Source organism: Chrysemys picta, chromosome 3 (genome assembly GCF_011386835.1).
Source record: "Chrysemys picta bellii isolate R12L10 chromosome 3, ASM1138683v2, whole genome shotgun sequence".
Taxonomy (NCBI): domain Eukaryota; kingdom Metazoa; phylum Chordata; order Testudines; family Emydidae; genus Chrysemys; species Chrysemys picta.
Genome location: NC_088793.1, coordinates 124,773,619 through 124,799,234, shown reverse-complemented (window position 1 = coordinate 124,799,234; position 25,616 = coordinate 124,773,619). Strand labels below are relative to the sequence as shown.

Genomic DNA, 25,616 nt, shown 5'->3' with positions numbered 1-25,616 from the left:
GAAACTGTATTGAACTTTCTCCACTGAACTTGAGTTGCATTCTCTCCTACCCCCACCCCCCCATTGTAACTGTACTAGTGTGAAAACGCTTTGGGGCCGATTTTGACATCCAGTTACTGCATTTAAAAAAAAAATCACAGGTAGTTTTTGGAGTTGGTTATTGCCATAGGGATCTGTTAACTAGAAGGATGTTGAATCATAGTTATTTTTAATGTCACAGGTTCAGTTTGATTAGGTGACTTTTTGGTGCATGTAAAAGCTATTTGCTTCCAAAATGTCTATATTTATGTATGTCAAAGTAAAAATTTCAGGGATGCCAGCTAAAATCACACCACGTTGCTTGATAACTCATCACTGATTTTAGTGTGATTAGCATAGTGAATATTTGTTGCTTTGTGATCTGATCCGGGTGGGAAAGGACTCCCTTACACTTGGTTCGGCACTTCTTTTCATGTTGATCAATATGTCACCCTGCCATACAATCAAATTTATATATAGCTGTTTATGCATGTTCACATGCACAGTGTTATCACACTACAAAGATGTATAGCTAATTCTAGAAGTGCTTGTAGAAGTAGAAATTAAAAAAGAAAAGAAAAGCCAAACCCATGGGATTTCTTGCTGTCTTTATTCCTGTTCCCACTTTGAGAGAGATGGTAGAAAGCTACTCATACTTACAGTACAAGTCAGATATTTTAAAATAAATAGTCTGAGAATAAGAGACTAAACCAGAGAATTTCGGCCAGTCGGGCAGTTCTCTGGCACACATCATCAGGAAAAGGATTTGCAGGATTATTATGTAAAATATTTTGAAAACATTAGTCCAGTTCACAGAGAAGCTCTTAAATAAATAATAAAGGAAGAAAGTCAAACAAAATACTAGAGTCTAGACAGCTTTAGCGGGGCTGTTGCAAAAGGTAGAACAGGGGTTGGCAACGTTTGGCACGCGGCTCACCAGGGTAAGCACCCTAGCGGGCCGGGCCAGTTTATTTACCTGCTGACACGGCAGGTTCGGCTGATCGTGACCCCCACTGGCCGCGATTCGCCGTCCCGGGCCAATGGGGGCGGCGAGAAGCGGCGCGGGCGAGCGATGTGCTGGCTGTGGCTTCCCGCCGCCCCCATTGGCCCGGGACGGCGAACCGCGGCCAGTGGGGGCCACGATCGGCCGAACCTACCGCATCAGCAGGTAAATAAACTGGCCCGGCCCGCTAGGGTGCTTACCCTGGCGAGCCGCGTGCCAAACATTGCTGACCCCTGAGGTAGAACTATATCTTTTGGAAAATGCACTTGTCAGTCCACATTTGGAATACTGCGTGCAGTACTGGTTACAGTACTATAAGAAGGATATTACTGTTATGAAGAAGGTGAGGTAGTGTAAGGTAATGAAGATAATGAGTCTGATGGATTATACTATGCATATCTCAAAGTTTATTATTTTCTACCCCAAACACTGTGTGGGTGTAAATAAAATCTTTGAAAAACTGCACCATATAATGACTAAAGGCAGTTTACATAAGGAAAGGTTATGGGAATTGGGATGGGTTTCTCAGAAAAGAGACGTTTTGGTGACCTAATTGAAGTTCTCAGCATTGTGATGCAGATGAAGTTGCTAGGGATTTATTCCCTCACTGCTCTCCCACATGTACACGCTAACCAGCCTAATAGTGGCATTCAAAATATTAGCTAAAAGCTGATTATTTTTTATTTCAGGTCCTGCAGTATCACTTCATGCCACATCTGGCTGGTTCTTGCTCTGCTGTGATGACCAAACATGCCACATACTGGTTTTGTCACAACTAGAGCATTGCACTGGCCTGCAGTGGGTCAGGTAAATGTCTTTTATCATTATATTGTGTTTTTCAAAGTTTTAAAAACTATATATTTAAGATAATTTGGGATATAAAATAATAAACTTTGGGAAACATATAATATAATAAATCCATAAGACTTGATTTTGGGTCCATCCTCCAGTGGAATTCCACAGTAGCTGTGATATTGAAAGTTGTTTTTTGTGGAATGGTCTGAATTTCCAAGAGGCCACTTCTGCAAACACACACGTAACTTTCCATGTGTGTGTCCCACGGGACTACTTGCATGCAGAAAATTACTTGTATGCATAAGTATTTGCAGACTGGAGACCTGTGCTGGTAGAAACACTATTGTGACCCTGATATTTTGGGCCTCATGTTTGCAACCTCATGTCTCAATAATGTTTTGTTGTGATGCCACAAGTTTGTCGTGCATTTAAATGTGGCAAACTTAAAGCATCACTATTCATCCAAAAAGGGTGGATGTAGTGGGATGTGGAAGGGTAGGAAAGATGAGATTTTAGCTAAAATAGTATCTTGAATGCCTTTGATAGCCTGGCTAATGGGAAACTCAACCTGGGATCAAGCTGTTTTATCTCTGGCTTATGTATCATCACTTGTCATCAAGATTCTGTAGGACAAATGTTTGTCTTCAGCAGTGATTCAGATGTGTAACTATGAGCAGAAGTAGGTTTTGCAATTGGATCTTCCTTTAAAACTTAGTTGATGATGCAGTAACCAGCATAAGCTTTGGCCCTCACTCTCATAAATGTGCTGGTTCTGCATTGTTTAAGGAGTAGAAATTTCACTGAAGTAATATAAACAATTATTTATGTGATTTGGGGTATCAGGATTGTTCTGTTGTTCTAGGCATTGTGCAAACATGTAGGAACACCAGCGGCCTTGCTGTGAAGAGCTTTCACTTGTTTCTTTTGAAAAAGATTGTATATATCAGGGAGTAGGAGGGAATGGGAGCAGTGAAGAGCAGGGTAATGATAAAAAGCTCATGAAGTTACATAGGTTAGCTATTGAACAACTTCATGGCTCTAAATCTTGTGATTTATTTTATAAATAAATCTGCTGTTCCTCAGCATCATTGGTTGACTTATTTTTTGTAGGCATCGCGGCAGAATTAGGTCTTAAATTGGGAAGGTAGCGATCTCACAGATCAGTTAGGGAGCACATTCCTTGTGGGAGGGGCAGTGTGAAAGAAAGCACAAGAGTCTTTGTGGGAGAAACAAAGAAATGGACACTGGGATCACACCATTTGAGTGAGATGCCATTTTTACCTGGCCACTTTTCAGAGTAGGACAGTCTTTCTGTGTGTTTTGTTGGATTAAAGCTTTATGACTGTAATGAAGTGTCCCGACACGCACACTGACCTCCTTCCTGCCTTTGGTAGTGGTATCAGGTATTTGAGCCACTGTCATTTAATCTGGTCTGGTGGAAATTAGAGTGTTAAGATGGGTATATATGTATGTGTTTATATACCTTTCACACCCAAGCCACTGAGTCACTTATCTCTGATAAAACTCAGTAAATATTTGTTCTTACCAACTTTTTAATCTGTTGTACAGACCAAAACTTCCCCTGATTCAGCTTTAAAATTGTTCTAATTCATTATTCTAATACCAATAGAGTGTACGTAGCAGCTTCTAGTAAATTTTTGAAATTGTTTTAATTTACTTTTAGCTTTATAAAACACACCCATCAGACATTCTCTGAATGTATGTTCATAATTTAAAAACAGAGCACAACTTAGTGTCAGGCTTGAATATATCCAAAATTATACAGGGTTTCAGTTTAATAGTAGTTTGGTCAATGAGATTTAAATGAATAACACTGTTTAAAGAATAGTCTCTGTTCCTTTTCTATTTATTATTTTAAAAAAAATACAAAATGGCATGTTTTCCTTAGCACAGAATTTACACCTTTTGTACTTTTAAGATCTTAATGTTCTTTATCACAACATTCTTCAGCTCACAGGAAATGTTAAATGACAATAAAACAAAACCGAAAAACAGCCCATTATCACCTGTAGGTGCATGCTTTCCATAAAACTATCCCTCTATATTTGACCTCTCAGTCCTTATCCTCAAAGGAGAGCTGCACAACACCTTCAAATGACAAACCTGGGAGCTTAAATTCATAACTTTGATACTAAAACTCATGGATTGAATACAGACACTGGCTTTATGGCTTTTTACAACAATTTATAACCCACTTACCACACCATCAGCATTTCCCCCACCCCTTTCCCCAATATGACTGGAGAGGTGTTGGCATTTTACCTCAAACGGTCCCTGAAATATGTGTTAGCTACTTATGCTAAACAATCTGTTCCACCTTGTATTTAGCTGTGATACTCTGAGTACCTTTCCCAGAGCTGAAGAAGAGCTCTGTGTAAGCTCAAAAACTTGTCTCTCTCACCAACAGAAGTTGGTCCAGTAAAAGATATTACCTCACCCGCCTTGTCTCTCTGATATCCTGGGACCAACGCAGCTACAACACTGCATACAATGTTTTTTTTTTTATTGTTGTTTAAACTTAACTGCCTTTATTTACTTTGACTCAATATATTTTGGGCTTTTCTACTCCCTCTGCTGGCTGATTGAATTGTAAATAACTATATCAAACTCCGGGATTAAATCTGTGCTGCTATTACCAATGCTTTCAGAAACATTGGTATTCAGAATTGCAGAAATCCATGTTCATTTCAATCTTCATTAGAAATTCAGAAAAACTTACAGTTGGTAAATAAAAAAAAATGGTGGAAAAGGAAAATATGTTCAAATTTCTAAGAAGGGTCTTCTCAGTTTTGTTTTACTTTGCATTGATTTTAACTTTAGAAAAGTTGATGTCCTTTAACTGCAGAGAGCATCTCCTTATCAGTAAATAAATATCACACTACACAGGAAAGTCTCAGATGGATGCATTATACACCAAACAATTTTCTGTCATATTAGGGCATTTAAAAACTGCAGAAAGGGCCATGAACTCTTTTTTGTTTTGTAAGGTCACCACAATCAGTGCTCAGTCTTAAATTTAGTTGTGTAGGCACATGTTCAAGTGTATCTTGTACAAATGCAATAGCTAGTTGTACAGGAAACTTGATTTGTGCACCAGTGTACAATAATTATCTTATACTTATATAGCACCTTCCATCCTTGAGCATTTTACAAACTAAGCCAGGGATTGCTTCATGTACCACTGAAATGCAGCAACTTCTTGAGGGGAATAAGGCAATTTTAAGAGTGTATAGCAACATTTCAGAGTGGGAAGTAAAGGCCACTGTATTTAGTTGAAACTGCAAGGGGAATTTTTGGACCATGCCTCCAGGATCTTTAGTGACCACCAATGGTTAAGGCCACTGTTTTATACCTCATCTGTGCTGGTGTTGTGGTTTAATTCTGACACAGACTGAATCACAAACATCCCTTCCTGCAGCACCTGGGTGTTTCTTCTTCCGTTCAGATGCTTACACAGCCTGACTTTGCTTAACTTGTGAGATCTGACTGGCACTCCGCACAGATTTGTGTGGTTGCATGTGGCATTTAAGCAGAATCAAGCCTCAGCTCTGCTGACGTATTCCATCCAATGCCAGGTTTTTACTATCTAATTCAGACAAAGCGAGGAAACAAAGTTTTGATTCTGGAAGATTTCTTTTTAATGTAGCTATTCATTGTCACAGTAGTCATTTAAATGTAACAAAATTGCATAATTCCGTGGTTTATTTTGTTTGTTTCTTCATTACTTTTTTGTCCTAAGGTGTAGGAGTTATTTAGGGTGGTCCCTTGTTCTGTAGTGATCTGTTACTCAAAGTATAACATTCAGAATGAATTAGTATTGCTTACTCTCGCAGGTGATTTTGGCACATTCTGCGAGCAGTCACACCATGATGTGAAAAACTCTAGTCTTCATGTGATTTTCAGGCCTGCCCATAGAAAACTCCCTCTGATTGTCTGCCTTCCCCACTCCCTGCCTCCTGGGGATGGGCAAGCAAACACAATTGCTGCAGGCAGTGCTCTCTCTGTCCCCTTAAGGGCTGGCAGAATTGTTCTGGGGGCAAAGAGCAGCTGATATCACTTTCATAAGGAGGAATCAGAGCCTAGCAGCTCAGGATGGCTCTGCTGCCTCCTCCCTCTTCCCTTGTAAAAAGTTTGTCATCTCATCTATGCTCCTTTCCTCCTCTTTCTCCATCAGCCTCATGCCGGAAAGGGGCAGAAGAGGACTGTTGTTGGAACTGTCCCAGGACTGGGAGAGGAGTGGGAAAAATCCCTGGACCCTCTCCTTCTTTCACTCCCCTTCTCTCTCCATCCTGGTAGGGGTTGGAGAACAGTGGTTCTCAAACTTTTTTTTAATTTGCGGACCCCTAAACAAAACTTCAAATAGAGGCGCCAACCCCTTTGGAAATCTTAGTCTGTGGACCCCCAGGGGTTCATGGACCACAGGTTGAGAACCACTGGTATACAATATCTGCAGCAGCAGGAGGCCAGGGACAGTTGTGTGACTGGGTGGGCAGAATTGATGTGGGCTTGGGGGGCAAAAAAACGATTGATTTGGAGCTGAGGGCAGACACGCGTTACAGGGCTGGAGGTGCAGAATCGATTGATGTAGGAATGGATAATGAATGGATAGTAAGGTGGCCACTCATGCATCCCCAGAATACCAATACTGGACATTCTGTTACATCCAGGAATGTCATGAGCCCACACTGCCTACGTTACTCAGCCCCTGGAGGATGCCAGCGGAAGCAGCATGTCTTGCGCTTCAAAATATCATCCTCCATTCCCGATGCTGGGCAAAACCATGTTCGGTTTTATACCAGTACCAGACAGCAGACAAACCTTGATAAAACAGGACTGTCAAGCTTAAAACAGACAAAAGGCCTGCCGAGGAGAGGGTGGGAGGGTGGGAGGGGTTACAGAATTATTTAGATGACGTTTTTGAGTTTTGGGAGAAGTTGGAAACCTTCCACAGCAGCAGAAGCACTTTATACACTTTTCTCTAATTTTATGCAAATTAAAGATCTGCTGCTTATTTTGACAAAAGATGTTGTCAGGTATGGATTTTGGAGAAGCAGAGTGAGCTGGAATCAATGTGCACGACAGAATTAGTTCCAACTATTCATTATCGCATACACATCGGGAATAGTCAGGGAGTTCAAAACACAGACAGACCAAATCCCATGATTTAATCTTTTCAAATCTCATGGTTTTTTTTTTAAGGGTGTGAGTCATGATTTTTTGAATTTTTGGCATTGGCAGTACTGAAGAACATCAATGAAACATGGCATCTCCTGTTGTGGGAATGGTGTGGAGGAAAACAGTATTGTGTATATGTATGTACTTAGATGACGGCTATTTCCTAAGATTCATTTGTGTACGTATTACAGTATATTCTTGCCAAGAATTAACGAAGGCTGCAAGTGAGCCTCATTGTCTTCTGTCCTACCTTATGCATATCAAATCCACTATTTAAAAAAAACACCCCAATTTAAATTAGAGATCAACATGCTTTATTTTATCCTGAAGAAAAAGAACGAATCATTCTTTTAATGCTCACAAGCAATATCATTCATTTTAGGGTAATTGTTAATTAGAGATGGATTTTGCTAATTGATTTATTGTGAAAAGCTTGGATCATTGTAAATCTATGTACTTCGTAAATGGAGGATGAATTCATTTATACACTCCTCAACCCCAGCGCCCAGAACTCATGCTAAAATTTAACAGCTTCAAACAGGTACAATTTAAATAAAAAAGCTGACAGAACAATGTTTTCTTCTCTAAAATATTGACCTTCCCCGCAATAAACCTGTCTGTATCCCAGGATAGGCAAGATTTAATCCTGGGCAAGTAACAGCTTTTCAGTACATTAAATGGTCACATCTGCAAAAAGTGATATCTCACAGCCCCAAAGGGCTAGAAATGGGAGCTCTATACCACTGGAAGGGAGAATCCTTGATTACTGGTGGGGTTTAGCATGCTAACCTAGCCCTAAAAAGTCACAAAATACATGACTTCAGGATGTTAATCACAGCCCAGTTTGGGAGCAACCCAAACTATTTTAGTGGTTTGTTTTGTTTTAAAGTGGCTTTTCAAAAATAAAATATCTTTTTAAAAAATCCTATAATAACAAGAATAATAATCCTGATCTTGCATGATGGAGGGAACTTCAGAAGTTGTAGATGGTCAGAATCTAGATCATCTAATCCTTCTTCCTGCTTGGGACCACCTGATCTTTTAGGAATTAATGCTTTGCAGCTAAAGACATAAACTAGTATATGTACCCCTTAGGAGTGCAGTTTTAATTTGCTTCAGCCTGTAGCGTAACATCATATTAGCAGAAAATACAACCTTTTCCTTGCCCTGGGTATTTCAGCAACATTTCTACAACTCTCAGAAATTCTGTTGATTCAGAGAACAAGAGGCTAAACTTGGGCTCTTTAGTGTGATAACTAGATATCTGTCCTCCTAATTTCTCTATAGTTCCCTTCACTATCTACTCTTTGTACCTCAACAATAGTTCCTTCCATGATGTCTCATTGCATTTACTTCCAAACTTTCCTGTATGTCTAAAGCTACTAGTCTCTCTTCTACTCTGAGATTTCCTAAAAGCAAAGTTATACCCCTTAATATTTATCCCTCACTGACTTTTCTCATGTCAAACTTGTGATATATTACCTGTTTGCCTGTACTGTCTATTTTATTTATTTTTGATATGCTTCTTTCACTTATATACAGATATCTTGGAAACGTCTTCTAACTGAACTCCTTATTGCTTTCTTGGAGTTTTGCCCTCTTTCCTGTGTTTTGTCTTCATGCTCATCTTTTAGGCCTTATCTGTTTCTCTGCTTAATATTATTTCCTCCTCATCCACCCATCAGCTTCTTTTAGCTGCTGTTTCCTTCCTGATTGCTGGATTCTGTAGAGATTCCTTCCCCTCCCCCCATATGCCTGACTCCTTACCCTATCCTTATCTACAGGTTTTAATTCCCCCCTGTAAACCCCAGCAGCTGTTTTCCTCTGAGCCAGTGCACTGGTGTTACTTCAGTTCATGTTCATTTTACCTATATGTCCTGTTCTTCACCCTTCCCCCCTTCCTCCCCAAGAATTCCAAATCGCACACAGCAATCTCAAAAACCTTCCTATGTGAGTTGCATGTTTCCTGTGATTCACTGAATTTCCTAATCTGGCACTGTCTGCCTTGCCCTAAGTGTGATATCACTAGTATTTTTTTTCTTAAAGCAAACAGTTTTCATAAAAGGTGCAGTTTGATGTAACAGAAAACGGAAGTAATCTATTCTCATAACTGGTGCTGCCTCAGCCAGCATGCACAAGTTTCTTCACATGAGCCTTCTGATGTGCCTCACTACAAACCTGTTGGGAAACTACTTTTATGGGGAAGAAGGTTGTCTTTAGTTTTTGAGTCAGCTTCCCTGAGAGAAGCTGATTATTATCAAAAAATAATGTTTTTGAGTCAGCTTCCCTTGAGAAGCTGATCTTTAGCATAGATCCTAAGTTGTGGAACTTAGTTTTCAGATCCATCAGTCTATGATTATGAGTATAATCAGCTTCAGCATGGCTTTCAGGACTACTGGCTTCTTTCCAGCCACGGCATCTAGGAGGCAAGAAACTCTAGGTGACTCAGGGTCATGACTAAATAATATTATGTCCTCTTCTGAGAACTGAAGGCCAAATTCCAGATGTAATGCAGAGTCTGGGAAGAACTAGGTAGCCTGGGAATGTGTACAGGCCTGCAGAAACATCTGTCCTGGTTGTGGAGGGAAAGGAGATTAGTGCTTCCACAGCCATCCCTGCAAAACTCTCATCAGAGAAAACTCTGCATCGGTCAAGGATATTAACTAGGGGGAATGGGACATTGCTCCAGCCTTTCTTTCTCCTCATGTATCTACTCGGTGTAGTAAGAGAAACCTGCATAGACTGTGTGGGAAGGAAACGGTCTGTGATTCACAGGGGTTTGAACATTATTATTCTTATCTGACACATTTCTTTATACCAAACCTTTGTATATGTAAACTGGCCCAGTCTTTTACCATTTTCTGCTAAGTCACTCTAGGACTTTTCTGTATTTTCTTCAGTGCATTTCATTGTATCCTTTATTTGTAACACAATGATTAGTGCATATTGTTCCTCTTCCTCCCGGCACAGTTTCTCTATGAATAATACAAATATGGTTACATACATACTGCTTGCCCATCTTTGATTTGTTAATCTGATTTGTCTCTAAAGCTGTGGCTCTCAACCTTTCCAGAAAACTGTACTCCTTTCAGGAGTCTGATTTGTCTTGCGTACCCCCAAGTTACACCTCACTTAAAACCTACTTACTTACAAAACAGACATAGAAATACAAAAGTGTCACAGCATTCATGTTATTACTGAAAAATTGCTTACTTTCTCATTTTTACCATGTAATTATAAAATAAGTTCTTTGGAATATAAATATTGTACTTGCAATTCAGTTTGTAGTATATAGAGCAGTATAAACAAGTCATTGTATGAGATTTTAGTTTGTACTGACTTCGCAAGTGCTTTTTATGTAGCCCATTGTAAAACTAGGCAAATATCTAGGTGAGTTGATGTACCCCTTGGAAGACCTCTGCATACCCTGGGGGTATGTGTACCCCTCGTTGAGAACCACTGCTCTAAAGGACCTGTGCATGGGTGTGATACTAGCACAGACCTCCAAAATAGAGACTAGTATTGATGACAATTGTGTGGGCAGTATGTAAAGTACTCTGGCCCCAAGACAAGTGTCGATATTTGCTGTCAAGGTCACAAATATGATGTTGCATTTGTATTCACTGCCAACACATGGCTGTAAGAACTGGACTTTTATTTGTTTTGGTGCATTCAGCTATGTGTAACTTAATGTGATGAACCACTTTGCTAGCACTCTGCAACATATTTTTTTTAACGTCTTTGAGGCTGACTGAGCCTGAATCAAAGCAACTGGCCATTCTGGAGAGTCAAGAAACAATTTTTTCCAATCACCTACAAAAGGAGGGTTTTTTTCTATTTGAAAACATTTTCTCTGTTTGATGCTTATGTAGTATAAAGAAGGGCTTTAGAGAAGCTGAATTCTTCTCCATAAATTATACATAAGAAAAAAGATGATAACAAAGCTGGCCACCCACCTAAAATGGTCAGTACTGAGAAGAAATCCGCATGTTGTTAAGATCATAGACATAAAGTCATGGGGAGGTGTAGGGCTTCTTTACATACAGAGTTATACTAGTTTAACTTAAGGTGTAATTTTAAACTGATTTTATTAAACTGGTTCAGAAGTCTGTGTGGATGGGACTCGTATATTAGTTTAAACCAGGATTATTTCGGTTAGTTTATGTTGATTAGAAACAGATTTAAGCTAAACTGAAATTAGCCACTTTCAAACTGAAATGAGTCTTTACATAGAATTTTGCATTGGCTTTGAATCACTTTAACGAAACTAGTGCAAGTTTGTATTTGGGCAAGGGTTTTAGAGTCTTGCTTATCTGTTGTAATCTATTTATTAAAAAAAAATTACTCTTGGGGACTTATATTTTCTCCTTTATGCTCGAAGCTAGAAGTATCAACTATCAGGAGCTATTCTTTTCTACATTCTTACATTAAATTGTGTGCTCAAGTGTCTTGTAATCAGTGTGCATTTGTTTAAATTGCCAAGGTTCAAAGTGCTGGTTACTTGTCTTTCTGATAAGGATCTCGCATTTCTGTAGTGTCTCATCCAGATGGATTCCAAAGAGCTTTATTGACTGCTATACCTTTCCCCCCATTGATTTCAATAGGAACAGAAGGGACGCTAAATGCCTAATCCTGCAAGGTGCTGAGAACCCCTGGGAGGGAAAAAAAGCTGATCATAGATGCCTTTAAAGCAGGGGTCGGCAGCCTTTCAGAAGTGCTGTGCCGAGTCTTCATTTAATCACTCTAATTTAAGGTTTCGTGTGCCAGTAATACCTTTTAACGTTTTTAGAAGGTCTCTTTCTATAAGTCTATAATATATAACTAAACTATTGTTGTATGTAAAGTAAATAAGGTTTTTAAAATGTTTAAGAAGCTTCATTTAAAATAAAATTAAAATGCAGAGCCCCCCAGACCGATGGCCAGGACCCAGGCAGTGTGAGTGCCACTGAAAATAAGGTTGCATGCCGCCTTTGGCATGCGTGCCATAGGTTGCCTACCCCTGCTTTAAAGGATAGGTTCAGACTGGGGGTAGATTATTGTTGATACATACAGAGTCAGGCTCTATGAGCTGTGGTCCATGTGTATTTACTTTAAATTAACAAGAAAATATATTCTTCTTTTCAGTGCACCTTTACCTAATGTTGATTAGCTTTAGAAAAGTTTTTATAAGTGTTGCACCATCATGCTCTTTCTGCCTGCAATCATTCTTTCTCTCTTTCCCCTATTCTCCCAAGTAAAAACCCCTAATTAAAGAAGTTATTGAGGTTGCAAAATCTATCTCATTTGAAAGTTAAGAAATGCCTGATTTGAGGATGCCTGTACACCCTTTGCTACCTTGTGCATGTGTGTTATGAAACAGTCTTTAATTACATGATCACATACTGTTCCTTCCACAGGACCTCTGCCTCATTCAGTGCACAGGGTAGATAGTGCTTTGGGAATAAAGCAGATTGTGAAGCGTTTTGAGCTCTACTGATGAAAAGCACTATATAAGAGATAGGTATTATTATTTATTACTATGTAATATTTATTTTTTCCTCAATATGCAATGTCTTAGTGCACACCATCCAAACCCTGCATGGAGTGATTAGTTTCCCATGTGCTTTCCTATGGTACTAAGCCCTGTAATATCTGAGGTTCACAAACATTAATGAATTTATCTACTCAACTCCCTTTTGAGACAGTAATGTAATTTCCATTGTACAGAAGAGGAGCTGCGAAACAGGGAGACTGAGGCCACTATGCAAAAGTCTTCATTAACTTTGGGCACCTCAGTGATTGCTCCCCATTTTGAGATACTTAGGGACTGATTTTTCGGAGTATTTTATTCGTGCAAGGCACTGTACAGGCATTGGCTGATCAGCGCACACCTGGAAGGTAAGTTGGTAGGCATCATCATCATCGCTATTTTACAGACCGGGAAGCAGACAGAATGACAGAGTGACTTGCTTAAGGCTACACAATGAATCAATGGAAAGCCAGAATTAGAACTCAGGCTTCCTTGCTCCCTACCTTGTGCTCAATTCTCTGAATCACTTTGCCTTGGCATAAATGTTGAGTATCTACAGCTTCCAGTGACTTCAGTTGCAGTTGTGGGGGCTCAGAACTTCTGCATATCAGGCTTCAGATGTCTCAGGTTGAGCACCTAGAAAATGAGGAACACAATTTAATGCGTTTAATCTAAAATGGCTCAAGAGCTATTTAAACCAGTGGTTCCCAGATTTTTTATTAAGGTGACCGACCATTGCATATATTATACAGAGAGAGAGAGAGTACGTATGTAAGTGTAGTAACTACTATTTAATATATTTTAACTTTTTAAAATTCCAACATGAAAGAAAAACACAATATTATGTGCTTTCTACACTGCTAGCACCTCCCAGCCTCCTGTCCTACCTTCCTCAGCCGGTTTGGAGAATTCCTGGTTGTGGTTTTAAGAGTGAGCCCGCCCCAACCCAGCTGGGCCTGGCTCCCCATTTCGGGCATTTCGTCCTGTTGCATGGGGTCTCAGCGCCACTCAGGTTTGGCATGGTCCCTCCTCCATCATGACTGAAGGGTGGACAAGCCAAAACTGAGTGGCACTGTGACCCTGTGCACCAGATTGCAACATCACTCAATTTGGGAACCCTGTCAAATTGAGCTTTGAAGTAAGTTGCCCCTTTTACCCTTGCCTTGGGGGAGTGCTTCCGGGGTATGCACGGGGTGGGGAATGACATGGAGGGAGGACGGCAATGACAAGCAACCTTGCTAGACCCTTCCTATGACTCACTTGTGGGTCGAGACTCACTGTTTGGGAAACACTGATTCATACTGGCATATTTAAACTGGTTTAAGAGTGCTGAAATGGTGTAATTAGATCAATTTAATTTAGGGTTACCATCCGTTCGGGGTTCCCCAGACATGTCCGGCTTTTTCAGCTTTAAATGGCCGTCCGGGGGGGATTTCTAATAAAGTAGAAATGTCTGGGATTTCCCCCTTCCCCTCATGCAGAGTGCGGCGTGGCTGATTGGACGGCTGGGCCTGATTGAAAGCCGCTTGCAGCCACTGGGGCCTCTAGCAACCAGAGTCCCTCCCCCTCTTCCTCCTTCCCCGCAAGCAGCGCCACAGTGTTTGGCTGCATGTGGAGCTCGCAGCTCTCCCTCGGCCTGGTGTGGGGGGGGCAGGCAAGGGACAGGGAACCGGGGGATTAGATTGGTCGGGGAGTTCTGGGGGGGCAGTCAGGAGAAGGGGGTGTAGAGAGCGGTTGGGGCAGGCAAGGGACAGGGAACGGGGGGGGTTAGATTTGTCGGGGGTTCTAGGGGGGGCTGTCAGGAGAAGGGGATGTAGAGAGTGGTTGGGGCAGTCAGGGGACAGGGAGCAGGGAGACTTAGATAGGGGGTGGGGTCCTGGGGGCAGTTGGGGTGTGTGTGGGGGGGTCTCAGGAGAGGGCAGTCAGGGGACGGGTAGGGGGATTATGAGGGGGCGGGAAGTGGGAGGGGGCGGGGCTGGGGCGGGGCTAGGGTGGCACCCCGTGTCCTCTTTTTTGATTGTTGAAATATGGTAACCCTAATTTAATTACACTGGTGCAAGTTTTCTAAGTTAGACAGGTCCTCATTCACCAGGAGCAATCACCATTTCAGGAACTAATGATGTATTTGTTGAGAAATGGCAGAAATAATAATGAAGTCCATCTTAACTGGGCAATAGTAATAAAAAAAGGGGGGGGAATAAGAAAATAAATAAGACAAAGGATATGAAAACACGGAAGGATAATATTAAAATGCTGCCAGACTCTGTGTGTGGCTCAGAAAATTTCTGGACAGTTGGTCTCTTCTGCCATACTTATATTCGGCCCTCATAATTTGTAGCAAATTTTGTTTCTTACCCTTGGTGGTTCGTTTCCCCCATTGGTCTCCAACTGCAGCAGTGGTACTTGCCTCATGCTTTCAGACTAAGGGCCCAATTCTTCCTTCTTTATGTTGACTAGAACCTTTGTCCACAAGTAGTCCTATTGATTTCAGTGGCATAACTTGCAGAGTAAACTACTGCTTAGTCTAAGGGTGGCAGAACTAGAGAGTATGCAAGGTGACTCTTATGGTCATTCTCAATGTTCTATCCAGCATTCTCCTTTGCTTGTGCTCAGAAATTTTTGTGAAGATGTTTTAGAAACTGTAAGAGATCTCCTTGCACTGAAACCATCATGCATTCATAAATACCAGAGGACAGGGAGGAGAAAGGAAAGAGGACTGGACATTCATGCTTAACATCGTGCAGTGCAATCACAGAGAAGCTGGAATGTGCCCCACAGTGCTGGTTGCCAGTTCTTTCCTAGACTGCTTTAGAGATGATTTGCTGGCATTTACATATGATAAAATGCAGAAGTAATACTTGTCTACATATCTCTGCTTATTGGTGTTTAGTTTTTATTGATTGGCTGTACAGTGTTGTATCTGAGCAGGGGATTAATCCTTTGGTAATCAGTACCACCTTCTGTCAAATAAAGGCCTATGTTAATTTACCTTTTTTAAATTCACTTTTAGATATCATTCTTATAATGATTTCTTATCCCACACTTTTCAGAGTAGCAGCCGTGTTAGTCTGTATCCGCAAAAAGAACAGGAGTACTTGTGGCACCTTAGAGACTAACAAATTTATTAGAGCATAAGCTTTCGTGGACTACAGCCCACTTCTTCGAATGCATACAGACAAATAGTCTCTAAGGCCTTGTCTACACTACGAGAGTAGTTCGATTTTACTTGCATCGAATTTTTGTAATCGATATTGCAAAGTCGAACGTGTGTGTCCACACTAAGGACAGTAATTCGACTTTGTGCGTCCACACTAACGGTGATAGCGTCGACATTCGAAGCGGTGCACTGTGGTCAGCTATCCCACAGTTCCCGCAGTCCCCTCTGCCCATTGGAATTCTGGGTGTAGCCGGCAATGCCTTCTGGGTAACAAAATGAGTCGAGGGTGCTTTTGGGAAACTGTCGTCATCCGTCCATCACTCCCGCCCTCCCTCCCTGAAAGCGCCGGCGGGAAAACAGTTCGCGCGCTTTTCCAGTCATTGACAGCGCGGACGCCACTGTACTCCGAGCATGGAGCCCGCTGCGACCATCGCTGCAGTTGTGGCCGCTCTCAACGTCTCGCAGCTTATCATAAAGGTTTCCCTGAGGCAGATGCAGAAAAGTCAGGCAAGGAGGCTACGGCACCGCGGTGATGTCCTGAAGTCTGAGAGTAGCACAGACCTGTCAGAAAGCAGGCGACCCAGCGCCGAGGACATCACAGTGGCAATGGGTCATGTTGATGCCGTGGAACGGCGATTCTGGGCACGGGAGACAAGCACTGAGTGGTGGGACCGCATAGTGCTGCAGGTCTGGGATGAATCCCAGTGGCTGCGAAACTTTCGCATGCGGAAGGGAACTTTCCGGGAACTTTGTGAGTTGCTGTCCCCTGCCCTGAAGCGCAGTGACACCCGGTTGCGAGCTGCACTGAGTGTACAGAAGCGAGTGGCCATAGCCCTGTGGAAGCTTGCAACGCCAGACAGCTACCGGTCAGTCGCGAACCAGTTTGGGGTGGGCAAATCTACCGTGGGGGTTGTTGTGATGCAAGTAGCGAAGGCAATCGTTGATGTACTGCTGCCAAAGGTAGTGACCCTGGGAAACGTGGAGGCGATCATAGATGGCTTCGCAGCGATGGGATTCCCAAACTGCGGTGGGGCCATAGATGGAACTCACATCCCTATCCTGGCACCGGACCACCAGGCCACCCAGTACATTAACCGAAAGGGATACTTTTCCATGGTGCTGCAAGCACTGGTGGACCACAGGGGACGTTTTACCAACATCTACGTGGGATGGCCGGGCAAGGTTCATGACGCTCGTGTTTTCAGGAACTCTGGTCTGTTTAGACGGCTGCAACAAGGTATTTACTTCCCGGACCACAAAATAACTGTTGGGGATGTGGAGATGCCTATAGTCATCCTCGGGGACCCAGCCTGCCCGCTAATGCCCTGGCTCATGAAGCCCTATACTGGCGCCCTGGACACTGAAAAAGAACTCTTCAACTACCGGCTGAGCAAGTGCAGAATGGTGGTGGAGTGTGCTTTTGGCCGTCTCAAGGGGAGATGGAGAAGCTTACTGACTCGCTGTGATCTCAGCGAAACCAATATCCCCATTGTTATAGCAGCTTGCTGTGTGCTCCACAATCTCTGTGAGAGCAAGGGGGAGACCTTTATGGCGGGGTGGGAGGTTGAGGAAAATAGCCTGGCTGGTGATTACTCACAGCCAGACAGCCGGGCGATTAGAAGAGACCAGCGGGAAGCGCTGTGCATCCGGGAGGCTTTGAAAGCAAAGTTCCTGAGTGAGCAGGGTAACCTGTGATTTTATAGTTTGTGTACTGAGAAGCTAAACCTGCCCCCGTTTCTTTACCCAGGTAATGTTGACTATCCTATCCAGTTACATACCCCCTTCACCCCCCCTCCAACACACGTGTCGAAATAAAAATAGTTCTACTTTGTTAAAGCACACCGTTTTCTTTAATACTGTTTTAGCGGGAATTTTTTAAAACTGGGACGCAGACTGTGGTGCGGGGCGGGTCTAGTGTTGTGATGCGAATGCAGCTTCTAAACTCAAGGATTGACAGGCTCCGCTGCGGTGGGATGCTTGTTTCAATGGAGCCTGTCACCCCTCCTGATCGGGACTGTGTGTATGGGAGGTCTATTTGACTTTGTGGCAGGGGGAGGACGGTTACAGATCCCATGCTGTGTGGCTCTGTGATCCTGTCTAAGGACCGGCGCTTAAGATCTGTAACTGCCCTCCCCCGCCACAAAGTCACAGAGCAACCCACCCCCCCCAACATTACATCAAAACAACCTCCCAGACTAACCGGGGCAACTAGTCACTGCATCACTGCACTGTGTATGTGCCCTGCTGCTGTGCCTGCCCCCGACTATGTACCCTGCCAAAGGAGACTGTCCTGTCCAATTTCCAACCCCCTTTCCCCTCCTCCTCCAAAAGAACATGATTGAAACAGTAGTTAACAGAAACGAATTTTTTATTATCAACTACACATGGCATTGGGAGGTGAAACTTGGACGTGGGCTTGTGTCAGGCGGGAAGGAAAGAACTTTTCAAATTTTGGGAAATGAGAGCCTTCTGCTACTAGAGCTCTCTGCAGGGGTGGAGTGAGAGTTAGCAGGGACTCTGCCGCCTCTCCTTCTTTGCACTTTGGGTGAGGTGGGTATGGGACTTGGTGGCGGGGGAGGGCGGTTAGAGATGGACTGCAGCGGGGCTCTGTCCTCCTGCCTCCGTTCCTGCAGAACATCCACAAGGCGCCGGAGCGTGTCCGTTTGCTCCCTCAGTAGTCCAAGCAGCGTTTGAGTCGCCTGCTGGTCTTCCTGCCGCCACCTCTCCTCCCGATCCATGTTGGCTTGGTGCATTCGGGTCAAGTTCTCCCGCCACTGGGTCTGCTGTGCTGCCTGGGCTTGGGAAGAGGCCATAAGCTCAGAGAACATGTCCTCCCGTGTCCTCTTCTTCCTACGCCTAATCCGCGCTAGCCTCTGGGAGTGTGATTCCAGGCTAGGTTGTGAGACAGTCGCAGACGGGGCTGTGGAAATGGGAAAAAGGGAGTGAATTCCTCTGAAAGATAAATGTAGTTGTGAACAAAGAACATAGTCTTTCTCTGTGAACAAGACCATGCACAGCACCTTTCACATGCGCACTCAGCACAAGGTCGAATTCTCGGCCTTCGCATTCTGTGCCTGGGGTCTTGAACAGCACATTTGAGAAGCGAGGCAGCACAACGGAATTTCTGTTGCAGGCAGACATGGTAAGCCGTACACTTGTGGCAGTTTAAAACTTTTATATTACCACTGGCCTCATTTCACATTTAAATCAATGTCAGTCCCTGCTGCCAGCAATCCGGCAAGCGGGAACTCTGCCCCTGTCCCACCCCCTCGCGGCTGTCCCCGGGAATGATCCCTTTCGGCTGCCCCTCTCCCGCCTCCACCGCGTGGCTGCAAACCAGCGGTGACAGTTCTGTAAAGGAACGGGAAAGCAGTCCCAACACTAACATTCCCCTACCTAATTAAAAGCAGGTCACCATGGCCGACATCACCCTGATGAGGATCTCCGAGAGCGACAAAGAGAGAATGCTCCGGGAAAGCCTCCAAAGACCAGGGCCGTATGCCGCCCTGCTGTGCAGAGCAATGATCCCCGAGTACCTGATAATCTCGTGGCGCGGCAACGTGTCGTACTTCGGAGGACCCAATAAGGCCGCTCTCCCCAAGAACCTCATGCAACGGCTTTCAAGTTACCTCCAGGAGAGCTTCATCGAGATGTCCCAGGAGGATTACTGCTCTATCCCCGCACATATAGACCGCATTTTACTGTAGCTGCAGTAGCAGGGAATACACAGTAGAGCGGCTTGTGCAGGACAATCACTGAAAACCGGACATTGCTAGATTTCTTTTCAAAACTTGCACTGCCCCTTACTAAACCGTTAAGCGCCTAGGGCACACTAATCATGAACAACCCATTCTTTTAATTGTTAATATTCCTGTTTTGTTAAAAATAAATGTTTAGATGTTTACAACACTTACTGGCTGATCCTTCACCAGATTCTGTGTCCGGGGTAATGGCTGGGGACGCTTCGTAGGGGATCTCTGTAAGGGTGATGAAGAGATCCTGGCTGTCGGGGAAATCAGCGTTGTGAGAGCTGCCAACTGCCTCGCCCTCCTCATCTCCTTCCTCATCTTCCCCGTCCCCTAACATGTCTGAGGAACCGGCCGTGGACAGTATCCCATCCTCAGAGTCCACGGTCACTGGTGGGGTAGTGGTGGCGGCAGCACCGAGGATGGAATGCAGTGCCTCGTAGAAACGGGATGCCTGGGGATGGGATCCGGAGCGTCCGTTTGCCTCTTTGGTCTTCTGGTAGCCTTGTCTCAGCTCCTTGATTTTCACGCGGCACTGCGTTGCATCCCGGCTGTATCCTCTCTCTGCCATGTCTTTAGAGATCTTCTCGTAGATCTTTGCATTCCTTCTTTTGGATCGCAGCTCGGAAAGCACGGACTCATCGCCCCACACAGCGATGAGATCCAAGACTTCACGATCAGTCCATGCTGGGGCTCTCTTTCTATTCCCAGACTGCACGGCCATCACTGCTGGAGAGCTCTGCATCGTTGCCAGTGCTGCTGTGCTCGCCACGATGTCCAGACAGGAAATGAGATTCAAACTGGCCAGACAGGAAAAGGAATTCCAATTCAAATTTTCCCGGGGCTTTTCCTGTGTGGCTGGTCAGAGCATCCGAGCTCGCACTGCTGTCCAGAGCGTCAACAGAGTGGTGCACTGTGGGATAGCTCCCGGAGCTATTAGCGTCGATTTCCATCCACACCTAGCCTAATTCGACATGGCCATGTCGAATTTAGCGCTACTCCCCTCGTCGGGGAGGAGTACAGAAGTCGAATTAAAGAGACCTCTATGTCGAACTAAATAGCATCGCAGTGTGGACGGGTGCAGGGTTAATTCGATTTAACGGCGCTAACTTCGACATAAACGCCTAGTGTAGACCAGGCCTAAGGTGCCACAAGTACTCCTGTTCTTATCCCACACTTGTTTGGTAACAGTACTTCTCTGAAAAAGCTACACCATTCATATATTCTGTTACCCAAGTAACATGAGTATCTGTGGGTAAAACACAAAATATTGACTTACATTTAGTTTTACTGGCACCTGCTCGCCTTTTTAGTAGAAGTGTGATAACTTGTTTGAATATTCCCAAATCACTGTCTCCTTTCACAGGATCAGTCTGTGTTTTTCCAGGCTCTTGACTTGCATGTTTTTTCTGCTGAGATCTTGATGAATTGCATATGTGCAATCATGACAAAGCATTTCAGCAATTAAAAAAAAATCCTTTAGAAAAATGTCCAAATGAATTTCCAGAAAGGATTCGTTTAAGGGTAGGCCCATACTCATTTCTAATGCAGCCATGATTCTCTGATGATGACCCTTGCCTTTTAGGATCAAAGAGTTCTCTGTTCTTGGAGGATATGATCATATTAGGCTTCAGAATGTGGTCAAAGGTCCCATGACCATTGAGGGGGCTCCATACCTTCCTCACAGTGTTCTTCACCAGTGTACCTTCACCTAAATAGCTGTCATTACGGGATTTGTCTCTGCAGTTACAATTATACCATTAATGCTTCTCCATTGATGAATTCATTCACATCCCTTTCAAAGTAAGGGCAAAATCTTGACTCCATTGAAGTCAGTGGAGATTTTCTATTGACTTCAGTGAGGCCAGATTTTCACCCCAGCTGTTTGACCTTGTTGTTTGTCCGCTGGTCTAGGAAAAAAGTTTCCTGAGGTTGGTCCCTCATTGCAAATCATTGCAAAGTTGCAGGTTTTTTGTTTTGTTCACTTACAGCTGTCTACAGAACTAGTGAAAGAGCTTTATTTTTAAACTTAATGCAAGGAAATTTTCTGAGTTTAATGAAACCTCTGTTTAGTTTTGCATTATGCTGAACCAGGGAATCCTTGATAATTGATTCAACAATAAGAGCTGCTAAATGTATAAAACCTCATGAATCTGATAATAAGAATAAACATTTAATGTGTTGAAAGAATACAGCTGTCTAATGCATGATACTTTCATGGAAAATGACTAACATTAACGACTAAATGCTTTTTGATGAAGACATATTGTTCCCTCCTGGCCTTTCTTGATCTAAACTCTGCATTCTTGGAAGATAAAGTGCATTAGGTAGAGACAGTATCACCTGGATCTTATCCACTGCATTAATGTATGTTTAAACCAAATCAGTTTGATATATTATGTATTATTTTAGCTATTTAGTCCAAATATATTACAATAATTCATTTAATTTGAAGTATGAACACACCACACTCCATCACTCAAGGAATTACTGTATAATTTTTAAAGATTTAAAATGAAATAACTTGTTTTGAATTTGGGTTTTGGCATTCCGAAGCTAATGACTTTTTTATGAACTGTCTGGCGTGGCCTTTTCTCTAGTCACTTCAGAAAGAATAAGGAAAGCTGACAGTCTGCACATATGAGCTACTTGATGTACCAGCAGTCACTCTGAACTGTTGGGAAGTCCAAATGTGTTTTCCTCCACCACAAACTTCCCTAATTTATGTGGTGAATAATTGTGTAAAGAAGGCATACTCAGAAGGGTTTTAACAGTACTTACAAGGCAAAATTGAGCCCTCAGCTATACCTGTTAACTTCAGTGTGATTGTATGGGTATAATTGAGGGCACAGTTTGGCCCTTGGTAATTTTATAAGTAAATTTTTGCGTGTGATGAGAGATGGGGATAGGGGAAAAGGGAATGTATGTGTATATAATAAAGTGTGTGTATAAAATAACGTAGGTATATCATGAAAGAGATTAGATTATCCTTGAAGAAAGAATTTTAAACTCAGAATCAGCCTATTTGCATTAAGCACTTTTTGGATGCTTTCAGGATTCAGCAAAATCCATTTAATGGCTTTAGTTATGAACATATTCACTTTAGACATTTCTCTAAAGTTTATCTGAACAATTAGAGATGCTGTTTTAATGGCAAAAATGACTTCAAGTTTGTTTTCCGTTCTGTTAATATGTGAAGTGGACACAAATTGCAAATGAAGAGCATTTGTTTCACTGTTGTATAGTATCTTCCATCCATGGATCTCAGAGTGGTTTAAAAACACTGATTGAGTCTCACCACAGCCATGTGGGAGAGGAAGGTAAGTGTTATTCCCAGTTTACAGTGAAAAGAAGAAAAGGGACAGACTGCTCTTTCTGTGGCTTCAGCTAATGCCTTAAGGTAGAAGGGCTAGATTGACACACTTCTTGAATATAAGGTTTCCCAAATGGTCAACTTTGCACAAAGCTTTTCTAAGAAAGCTTGTCAAAATGGCCAAAGACACTTTTAAAATAAATAAGGTATATTTTTGAGAAAGCTATTCACACTGTAGGATGACATGCACCCCTCTGCAGAGGCCCAGCCCAAGGTCTGTGCACCACTGAAGTCCCATTAAAATCCTCCATATATGGTTTAAGAAGGACTCGAGTGGTGCATAGACCTTGGATTGGCCTATGCAGGAGTCTTGCTCTTGGTCACACCTTGATTTTTCACTGTGGAACAATTGTATTTGCCTGGCTGTTCGATCATTTCAGAATTGTTAAACTTGCTCTTCCCCTCCAAGAAGTCACTGAATAAAACTTACTAAAGAACATAAGTTATCAATTATTTTTAAGTACTGTTGGAGCCCACTTACACTTAAGCCTAATATAGTAAAACTTCATCGTGAGTGCAGCAGGTTGAAAGCTTTGCATTGTTTCAGTTCGTGGCAATGTTCAAATTGCTGTTACGATAAGTAAATCTGTATTTATTGTGGTAAAAATATTTCTTCCCTGTAAAAAGATTCCACTGAATAGTATTTAAAACCACTTAATAGGAGCTGAGCATGTCTCTTGATAATATGAACTCCTGCTGGGAGGAGAGGTGCTGTCATTTTCATGGCCACTATTTCTGCCTAAATTGCATATCAAAATGTTGTCTCTCACTTCTGATCATGATTCAGAAATATTAGGTCAGCTATCGTCAGGTATTCAGCAATTTGGAATCTGTGTAAATGTACTCTACTGATGAGAACAGTGTTCCCCTATGAGCAGCTGATCCTCCAAAGGTATTTCTTTAACTCTGACAGACCTTTCATCTAGAAAATTAAAGTAGGGCTTTTTCTTCCTGATTTCACATGAATGTGCTTTTTGTGTATGTATCATTGTCTATTAGAGCATGTGTGACACATGCAGCTGGGCAAAATATACTGATTTCAGTTCATAGCAATTCATGCATACCTTTTTCATAGCGGAGTTAAATGGATTTTTTGCATCCGTCTTCACTGTAGAGGACATGAGTGAGATTCACACACCTGAACCATTCTTTTAGCTGACAGATCTGAGGAACTGTCCCAGATTGAGGTGTCAATATTTGGGGGGAGGGATAGCTCAGTGGTTTGAGCATTGGCCTGCTAAACCCAGGGTTATGAGTTCAATCCTTGAGGGGGCCACTTAGGGATCTGGGGCAAAATCAGTACTTGGTCCTGCTAGTGAAGGCAGGGGGCTGGACTCGATGACCTTTCAAGGTCCCTTCCAGTTCTAGGAGATAGGATATCTCCATTAATAGAGGTAGTTTTGGAACAAATTGATTAATTAAATAGTAATAAGTCACCAGGACCAGATGGTATTCACCCAAGTGTTCTGAAGGAACTCAAATATTAAATTGCAGAACTACTAACTGTGGAATATAACCTATTGCTTAGATTATCCTCTGTATCAGATGACTGAAGGTAAGTGATGCCGATTTTTAAAAAAGACTGCAGAGGCAATCCTGGCAATTATAAGCCAGTCAGCCTAACTTCAGTATCAAGCCAATTGGTTGAAACTATAGTGAAGGACAGAAATATCAGACACACAGAGAAACATGATAAGTTGGGGAATAGTCAGCATGGCCTTTGCAAAGAGAAAACATGCCTCATCAATCTACTAGAATTCTTTGAGGGGATCAACAAGCACGTGGACACCGGTGATCCAGTGGATACTGTGTACTTAGACTTTCAGAAATCGTTTGACAAGGTCACTCACCAAAGGGTCTTAAGCAAAGTAAGCAATCATGGGATAAGAGGGAAAGGCCTCTCATGGATCAGTGACTGGTTAAAAGACAGAGAAAAAAAAAACGGGGAAGGAATAAATGGTCAGTTTTCAGAATGGAGAGAGGTAAATAGTGGTATCCTCCAGGGATCTTTACTGGAACTAGAGCTGTTCAACATATTCATAAATGATCTGAAAAAAAGGGTGAAGAGTGAGGTGGCAAAGTTTGCAGACAATACAAAATTAGCCAAGATAGTCCAAGCTGACTGCGAAGAGTTACAAAAAGAGTCTCACAAAACTAGGTGACCTGGCAATAAAATGGCAGGTGAAATTCAGTGTTGATACATGCAAAGTATGTCCCTTCTGATCACCCCATCTCGGAAAAGGTACATAGAAGGGCAACAAAAATGATTATGTGTATGGAACAACTTCCACATGAGAAATTAAAAAGATTGGGACTGTTCATCTTGGAAAAGAGATGACTAAGGGGGAGATATGCTAGTGGTCTATAAAATCATGAATAGTGTGGAGAAAGTGAATAAGGAAATGTTATTTACCTCTTCACATAACACAAGAACCAGGAGTCAACCAATGAAATTAATAGACAGCAGGTTTAAAACATAAATAAGTACTTTTTCACACAACCCCCAGTCAACCTGTGGAACTCATTGTCTGGGGATGTTGTGAAGGCCAAAAATATAACTGGTTCAAAACAGAATTAGATAAATTCATGGAGGATAGGCACATCAATGGCTATTAGCAAAGATGGTCAGGAATGCAACCCCATGCTCTGTATGTCCCTAAGTCTCTGACTGTTTGATGCTGGGATTGGATGACAGGATGGATTGCTCGATAATGCCTTGTTCTGTTCATTCCCTCTGAAGCATCTGGCATTGGCCACCGTCAGAAAGTAGGATATTGGGCTAGATGGACCCAGTGTGGCCATTCTTTCATTTTTATGTT

General features: G+C 42.6%; 2 protein-coding genes across 8 annotated transcripts in view; one reads left to right on the top strand and one right to left on the bottom strand.

The window, feature by feature from the left end:
* PDE10A (phosphodiesterase 10A) overlaps positions 1–25,616 on the top strand; it is a 548,616-nt gene that overhangs the window by 274,432 nt on the left and 248,568 nt on the right. The window lies entirely within an intron of this gene.
* Positions 18,029–20,169, bottom strand: LOC135982649 (uncharacterized). The gene is made up of 2 exons (XM_065590413.1): positions 19,593–20,169; positions 18,029–18,598 (listed from the first exon to the last, which is right to left on the bottom strand). Exons 1-2 carry the CDS (start codon positions 20,167–20,169, stop codon positions 18,123–18,125), a joined length of 1,053 nt encoding a protein of 350 aa, XP_065446485.1. The 3' UTR covers positions 18,029–18,122.